Genomic DNA, 9,384 nt, shown 5'->3' with positions numbered 1-9,384 from the left:
ATTCCTTCTCATCATATGGCTTTGAGTCTTACCACCATGCTTACTAACTTGGGCACAGTGATTCAACTCCATGCCTCAGGTTCATGATTTCTAAAATAGTGATGATAATGATAGCATCTTTTTCATTGTACTGTCTTGATGATGAAATTAAAAACTGTACAAAAATTGGTTAGCATAGTACCAGTCAAGTGGTATATAGTCAAACAATATCAGCTATCAATACATATGTTGTCAAAACTTCCAGTAGGTCCTCTGTCATAACACTCACCAGGCATTCCTTTTCCCCTCTAATTCCCGTGTCCCCCTAGACACTATAAGATCTATAAGGACAAACATGTCTTCTGTCTTATTACTTTTCTCACAGTGCTGTGATAGTGCAGAGTCCACAGCAGGCCCTGCATAAATAACTCTGTAAGTTACGTTGTTCTTTGGTGAAAGCCTTCTGAGTATTTCTCACGTTTCTCACATGCTCAGCATTAGGGTCTACAGCCACACTGACTTTAGTTTTTTATTGAACTATTGAACTACATGCTGAAATATGGTGACTCCAGCTGTTACTCTAGATTTTCCCACAAAGTCCCTCTTATTTGGCTATGGACGCAGATGTTAGAATAAGTTCTGAAAGCACAGATCTGTTCCTTCCTAGTTTAAAATGTTCCATGATCTTAAGCTACCCAATGGGCAATTGAAACACCGTAATAAAGGCACACTGGAACACTGCAATAAAAACATAACTATCAAAACTATGATTCAGATTTGGATAAAAGTAAAGAAAAAGTCAAGTGAGATACTATAAAGTCAAGTGAGAAGGTTTCCTTCTTAGTCTGAAAGTGCCAGGTTCTTTAACTTTTCACACTGCTCAAAATACTACTGCCTCCAAAACACATCATCAAAATGGTTAAAAAAAAAAAGGACAAAAACAACAGCAAATAGAATGAGAGAAATATGTTTGATAAGGACCTAGTATCCAAATGGGTTTCCCTGGTAGTTTAGTTGGTAGAGAATCTGCCTGCAGTGCAGGAGACCTGGGTTCGATCCCTGGGTCAGGAAGATCCCCTGAAGAAGGGAATGGCAACTCACTCCAGTATTATTGCTTGGAAAGTCCTATTGACAGAGGAACCTGGTGGGCTACAGTCCATGGGGTCACAAGAGTTGGACACGACTTAGTTACTAAACCACCACAGTATCCAAAATACTTTGGCAGGCAAATTCTTTACCTCTAGTGTCACCTGGGAAGCACATTTTTTTTTTTTTTTTAAAGGAGACACAGGTTCAATCTCTGGGACAGGAAGATCCCCTGGAGGAGAAAATGGCATCCCCTTTAAGTATTCCTGCCTGGAGAATCCCATGGACAGAGGAGCCTGGCGGACTGTAGTCTATGGGGTTGCAAAGAGTGGGACACAACTGAGCAGGCATGCACATGTTTTTAGCATCCAAAATGCATAGACCACTCTTTCACTCAATAATAAAGAAATACAATAGTCCAAAGAATGCATAGTTCCATGGACTGAAATACAGAGTCCATAAATAGATCCACATACATCAGAAACAATAATTTTGGCAAAAAGACAAAGACAATCTAAAGAAGAAATGACAGGCTTTTTACACAGTGAGGCAGGAATAATTAGATACACAAAAAGCAAATAAATATACAAAGAAACTCAATGTGTACCTCACAACAGTAACAAAATTGTCACAAAATGAATCATAGGTACTCATGTAAAATATAAAATTAAAAGTTTAAAATAGAAAAAAGGACAAGATGGTGACAGAGTGTCCACTGACAGACAAATGGATAAATATTGGTATGGAGTACTGCAACGTCGCTCAGTCATAAAAAAGAATGAAATATTGCCATTTATGTTATGGATATCTCTAATTGAAATAAGTCAGAGAAAGACAATAATGTATGATCTAATATGTGAACTCTAAAAAACAAAACAAAAATTAGACTCACACATACAGAGAACAAATGAGCAGTTGCCAGAGGAGATGGTGTGGGGGATGAGAGAAATAGGTGAAGGGAATTAAGAGGTGCAAACATCCAGTTATAAAGTAAATGTCATGGGAATACACAACATAAGAAAAACGGTCAATAAAACTATAATAACTTTGTATGAGGACAGATGGTTACCAGACTTATTATGGTGACACTTTCATAATGTGTTTAAATATTGAATCACTATGTTGTACACCTGAAAATAACATAATATTTACACCACGTATATTTCAACAAAACCAAACAGCAACAACAACAACAACAAAATCTTAAAGAAGCCAAGGGCAAGAAGTGTTTTACCCATAAGGAACAGAGACAAGAATTACAGAGGGACTCTCACTGGAAACTATGCAATCAAAAGGAATGGAGTGAAATATTTAAAGTGTTGAAAAAATCACCAATCTGTAATTTTAAATCCAATAATATTATCCTTCAACTGGAAAGTGAAATGATGACCTTCTCAGACAAACAAAATCTGAGAGAGTCTGTTGTCAACAGAACTGCCTTGCAGAAAATACTAAAAGAAGCTTTTTAGGCAAATGAAAAAGAAAATAGGTCAGAAGCTTGAACTGACATTTAAAAAAGAGCATCAGAGGGAAAAAGTAGTCTTAAAAAGTTTGTCTTATTCTTCTTAATTTATCTAACAGATAATTGTGTGTTTAAAATAACAGTAGCAACAATGCATTAGTAATTACAACATGGTTCTGTGAAATGAATAACATCAATGTCATAGGAGCACAGAAGGAAATAAGTAGAAACCGTCCAAGCTCCCTGCACTACAGATGATGTCGTATAGAGTTATTAGAAAGTGGATTCGATTAAATTAAAACATGTACTGTAAACTTTAGGATAACCAGTGTAAATATTTTAAAAGAAGGATAATTGATGTATTAGGATAGGAGATAAAATGGAATAACAGAAAATACTCAATTAAATCTGGAGAATAAGAAAACAAAGGGGAAGATTAAGAAATAAAGAACGCATCATGTGCACAAGTAGAAAACACTTATCAGCATGATATTAACTCAGGTTTATTAATACAGATGGTCCCCGACTTAGGACTGTTTGATTTATGAGTTTTCAACTTCACCATGGGTCTAAAGCAAATATCGGTCAAATGCCACAAGCTGCAATTCCCCACCAATCATTCGACCAAGAGGGTAAACAGCCCATACTCTTCCAATTGCAAAGCCTTTGACTTTCAGCACAGTATTCAATAAATTACATGAGGTATGCAACACTTTATTATAAATAGCTTTTTTCCTTTGCATATTTTAATCAAAACAACATTCTAGCTTTATGTTAGATGATTTTGCCCAACTGTAGGCTAATGTAAGTATGCTGAACACATTGAAGGGAGGCTAGGCTAAGCCATGACATAGCCCCAGAACCCCATCGTGAGTTGAGAAAGCTTTGCAATCACTTTAAATGTATGTTGTACAGATACACCAATAAAAAGACAGAAATTTTCATAGTGGATAATGAAAGAAACACCAAATATGCACTGTCTAGAAGAAACTCATTTTAAATGTAAAGATTTAAGTTAAGAGTAAGAAGATGGAGAAATACATACCATGCTAACACTCAAAAGAAATCTGGGGTCACTATATTAATTTCAGAAAACATACTTTAAGGACATAGGAAGCTTACCAGGGACATTTAATCTTTAATAAAGAAGAGGCATTACAGAATGATAATAATTAAGCAGGTAGAAACACTGTAAGGATCCAATTGAAATTGGGAGATGAAATAGCATCCGGCAACAGCAGTATGTACATTTTTCTCAAGCTCACATGGAACAATGAACAGTTTTCTCTTTCACACACAGCCTGGATGCTTGTGGTAGCTAAGAACAGCAGAAAGAGGAAAGCAGTTGCTGCAGCCTGCTGGCTCTGAGACTGGCCTTCCTGTGCCTTCCCCCCAGGAAATCCGCGGCAGAAAGGAGCCTGCCTCCTCCATCCTGACCTTTCCAAGACTTGTCCTATGACCCGAATTCCAGGAAAATTTGCTCTGAAAGTACTAACTCTGCACAAACATAAAACTATTCACTTCCTGACATCTTGATGAATATCATTTTTAATACAGTCTTGAAATTCAGTAAATTAAGGAAGAGACTCAAGTAAAGAGAGCCTAGTCTTTCAGTAAAAGTAAGTTTGTTAGGGACGGCTTTTTGACCATTAAATTTGATGTGACTATATTTAGCATTAAAAAAAGATGTTTATATCGTTAAGTCCCAACTCTTTTAAATATATTTCATAGTGTTCAGTAAATAGTCCATGCATTAGTTTGTTAGGGCTGTTATAAAGAAATGCTATACTAGGTGGCTTAAAAAATAGAAATTTATTTGTCACAGTTCTGGAAGCTTTAAGTTCAGGATCAAGGTGTTGGCAGGTTTGTTTTCTCCTTGGCCTGCAGATAACCACTCTGTCCCAGTGTCCCCATGTGGATTTTCCCCTGTGAAAAATATTCTTATCTCTCTGTGTGTCCAATTTTCTTCTTCTCAGCTAAAATGTCTCCTTCTCAGAAAAATCCTTCCTGAACACCCAGTCTGCAGTAACCATGGTTACTTCCTGTACCATCTCCTTAATTCAAGACTTTGTGTGGCCTTTCCCATCTATACACATATATCTGTTTATTTGCTCATAATCTGACTCCTCCTGCTGCCCTCTTGCACCCCACCTCCACCTTCCCATAGACAATTAGCCTTATGAGAGCACAAACATTGCCTTGTTCACCGTGGTATCTCTGCTGTTTAAAAACACAAACTGATACAGAATAGGTGCTCAGTTTCAATTTGTTGATTAAGTAAACTATATTATTTGTACCTGATGTCCCTGGGACACCTAAAAAGAAACTTTTGAAATCTTTATTTAAAATTTTATTTCATTTATTTTTTAAAATGGGAATATAAATGCTTTACAATGTTGTGTTAGCTTCTGCTGTACAATAACATGAATCAGCTATGTGTATACATATATCCCCTCCCTCTCGAGCCTACTTCCACCCTATACCCCAACCCTCTAGGTCATCACAGAACATCAAGCTAAGCTCCCTGTGCCATATGGCAGCTTCCTACTAGCCATCCATTTTACACACAGTAGTGTATATATGTCAACGCTACTCTCTCAATTCTCCCTACCCTCTTCTTCTCTACCCCCCATGAAAAATCTGACAATCTTACCATTACTTGATATACTACCATTCAACTTTCTCAATTTAAAACCTTATAGGCTCTGAAAATAAGCTGAACAATGACAACTTCCCCTATTTTCTATGAAAGGATGAAGAGCTGATCCTCCTTTTCCTTATAGTGATTTTTCTTATGAAGTGATTTATATAATGAGCTTAATTTATGCTATGATTTAAATCACTTGCATTTCTACTTTAATTTCTATGTTCTCCATGTCTTTATACATTGTGTGTCCATACTAAGATGTGGCATCAATAACTAACAAAATTTTCATTCAGAATACTCTTTTCTTCAAGGTCTTTCTCAATGCAATTTGGACATCTTTGTTCCTCAAACTGTAGATGAAAGGATTCACCATTGGCCCCACAATGGTGTAAAAAATTGTGGACACTTTATCTTCATCCAGAGACCGAGCAGGGAAAGGCTTAAGATACATGAATGCAGATGATCCGAAGAAAAGAGAAACCACAATTATGTGGGAGCTGCAGGTACTGAAGGATTTGGACCTGCCCTCTGCAGAATGGATACGAAGGATGTTCAAGAGGATCAAGGTGTAAGAAATGGAGATGGTGACACTGGGCACTATGACATTGACACCCACCACAATGAAAATCTCCAACTCATTGATGGAGGTGCTTGTGCAGGAGAGCTGGAGGAGAGGAGGAATGTCACACATGTAGTGATTGATGATGTTTCCATCACAGAAGGAGAGTTGCAGCATGCACCCAGTATTGGCCATGGCACCCACAAGCCCCATCACGTATACACCCACCGTCAGCATGAGGCAGACCTGATGGGACATGGAGACCTTGTAGAGCAGGGGCTTACAGATGGCCACGTAGCGGTCATAGGCCATTGACGTCAAAATATAGCATTCATCAATAACAAAGAAGGAGAAGAAACACAGCTGAGTCATGCACTCTGCATAAGAGATGATGTTCTGGCTCACAAAACTCATCAGCATTTTAGGGGTAATGACAGAGGAGTGGCAGAGATCAATGAAAGAGAGGTTGAAGAGAAAGTAGTACATGGGAGTGTGCAGGTGAGGGTTCAGAGCAATAAGAATAATCAAGCCAACGTTCCCCACCACAGTGACCACATAAATTGCTAAGAAAATGAAAAAGAGAGGCAGCTGGAGTTCTGGCTTCTGTGTTAAACCCAGCAGGATAAACTCAGTCACTGAAGAGTCATTCTCTGGGACCATTCTTCCCTAGGACACACCTGGAGAACAGGACAGAGGGTAACGTTAAAATGAGTACCCCGCTCTCTCCACCCAACCCCACTCTAACGAGAGAGACCCAGAATGCGAGAAGGAACCCCAGCCCACCCTTCTGTGTGCCTTTGTTTTCTCCTCTGTATAAAGGCTGAGGAAACTTTTAAAGAAGTGTATCAAAAACACTAATGGGCAAGTTCTACAGAGATAAAATTCCGTAACCCGTGGACTCATGACAACAGCCTCTCTGCTCCACTTCTGCTCTGACAGTTTACCAGGCCCACCCGATAATCAGTGGTCATCTCAGCAGAGAGAAAGCTGTCATTTCAGGGAATCCTTGGCTTCCACAGATGAGGTGTGGAAGACGAGTAACAGGACGGATAAAATTCAACACTCACCCTTCTGTATGGAGACTTCAGCGTTGGGACTTGCTACCTCTGCTTCCTTATTTTCAAGGAAGAGCAAGTGGCTCTGATGAATTTTAGAGATGAACATCCCAGAACAGAGATTCTTCTTCTTTGCTATTGTTTCTGTTTTGAGTGCGTTTTGGACTGAGAGAGTCAGAGCACAGACCTCGGTACCCCAGGCTCTGAGGTGCCGTGAGTTACAGGTCGTGGTTTCTGATGGTGGTTCTGCAGAGTGTCCTCTCCAGCCTAGGGGGTGGAAATAGCATCTGCTGGTGCCCAGGGAGCCACCTGCTAATATGACCCAGGGGTTATTGTGAATTGGGAAATCCTGGGGACCTGATTAAAACTTAGAAGTCTTAGGTTTTCACTGTGTTTTCCCCAGAGATCATGATTTGTAGCAAAGAGAAATTACTACTCTCTATTTAAGTTGAGTTCACTATAACACTGATGTATTGGAAGTAAACCATTTTGCACACATTTTTGTCTGTTGACAAATGGGGCACATCCTTAAATAGAAAAGCAGTTGACCTTTCCTGAATGCACAGCACCTACCCATCTATGAAATACTAGTCACTTATTTGTTCAATTAGTTTGTTTTCTCACAACACATACACACGCATTGATATGCTCAGGTGCATTGGAATCTAAGTTACATAAGGGCAGTGATTTTGTTTATTTAGTTCAGTGCTATTTTTGTAACAACTTAGAGTAACACCAGGCATATACAGTAGGTATTGAATAAATATTTGCTTAATAAACACTGAAGGAATGAAAATCCCTTTTCCCCATGTTTCTTGGGACCAATTTTAGATGTTACAATAGAATTATTACCCCACAGGCAATTAAGTCAATGTTTTTCTTTGTAGACCTGAGTGTAGGGCAGGGAAAACATCAGTAAGTTATGCTCTGGGGCCTCAGTTCTTAGGGCCTACACTTTTGTGGGTTTCTGATAGGTACTATTTCAGATGCTGAGGAATTCTTAGGGGACAATCCTATGCCTTCTAGGAGCTTATGGTTTAAGAAAAGTACACATATATAAAGAAACACTTTAGTATTTGTTACAAATAAGAAGCCTGAGTGTGGAAGAATTGATGCTTTCGAGTTGTGGTGCTGGAGAAGACTCTTGAGAGTCTCTTGGACTGCAAGAAGATCAAATGAGTCAATCCTAAAGGAATTCAACCCTGAATATTCATCGGAAGAACTGATGCTGGAGCTGAAGCTCAATACTTTGGCTACCTGATGTGAAGAACCAACTCATTGGAAAAGACCGTGATGCTGGGAAAGATTGAAGGCAAAAGGATAAGGAAACAGCAGAAGATGAGATGGTTAGATAGCGTCACTGACTCAATGGACATGAGTTTGAGCAAACTGTGGGAGATAGTGAAGTACAGGGTATCCTGGTGTGCTGCAGTCCATGGGGTTGCAAAGAGTCAGACACGACAGCAAATGAACAACAATAACACAGGTAATTATCATATTGAAAACACTCTCTGATACAGCTGGTCTAGTCCTAAACGCCCAAGAGAAACTCTAGCTCATGGGCAGAGAGAACTGTGTATAAGAATATTCATAGCAGCACCATTTGTAACAGAATAAAGAAAATAAGGCAGCCCTGGTGGCTCAGGGATAAAGAATCTGCCTGCCAATGCAGGAAACATGGGTTCAATTCCTGGGTCAGGAAGATCCCATAGAAAAGGGAATGGCAACCTACTCCAGAATTCTTGCCTGGAGAATCCCATGGCTAGATTAGACTGGTGGGTTAATGTCCATGGGGTCACAAAAGAGTCGCATACAACTTAGCGACAAAACAACATCAAAAGAAAACTGCTAGTTTTTCATCAACTGGACAATGAGTATTTCACATTATATCCCTAAAGGGGAAAACTTAACAGTAGTCTGAATGAATGAAGTAGAACAAAACTTATCAATGAATCACAAAACCATAGAGTCAAGTGAAAAAAACGAGTTGCTAAAAATGATCTGTACAGTACAATATTTAATGATCTTTGAATGCTTGGATAGCTACTCTCTACAATTTTTATAGATGCATAAAGTTGTAGGAAAGATGACATGAATGTAAAATTATCAACAATGCATCATTAAAGGTGTTTTACAGTGAAACAAATGAGGGAATTAAGATTAGAAAAACAATTAGGGGCATATCAGTTATGTCTATAATGTGAAAGTTGGGTGATGTATACATAGGTATTTATCATGTTGTTTTGTGTTTTTTCTGAAGGGTTGAAATATTTTACAATAAAATCAATGAGACTAAAGGTAATATACATTATTCCAAATCATTGTGATATATAAAGTTAATGATACAGCAAGTATCAGTTATATGATGATATTTATTATATTAGTAACAGATGCTATTAAATGGTGAGAACATATAAAAGCTGGTCAGGGTAAAACAATTTTTTTAAAGTTTCTTCTGGATCTTCTTATAGACCCCAATCCAGTTATAGTCATTTACATAATTCCAAACCAGACCATACAGCTGGACCTTCACACACCACATATGCACAAGCTGTTGCCATTAAGATGAACATATACTGAAAGATAAATTGTCAAA

At 38.4% G+C, this 9,384-nt stretch overlaps 1 protein-coding gene across 1 annotated transcript; it reads right to left on the bottom strand.

The window, feature by feature from the left end:
• Positions 1 to 5,463: 5,463 nt before the first annotated feature.
• LOC122705374 (olfactory receptor 8B3-like) lies at positions 5,464 to 6,402 on the bottom strand. The gene has a single exon (XM_043920717.1). It carries the CDS (start codon positions 6,391 to 6,393, stop codon positions 5,464 to 5,466), a length of 930 nt encoding a protein of 309 aa, XP_043776652.1. The 5' UTR covers positions 6,394 to 6,402.
• Positions 6,403 to 9,384: the final 2,982 nt, after the last annotated feature.

Source organism: Cervus elaphus, chromosome 2 (genome assembly GCF_910594005.1).
Source record: "Cervus elaphus chromosome 2, mCerEla1.1, whole genome shotgun sequence".
NCBI lineage: Eukaryota > Metazoa > Chordata > Mammalia > Artiodactyla > Cervidae > Cervus > Cervus elaphus.
This window is presented reverse-complemented; position numbering and strand designations above follow the sequence as displayed.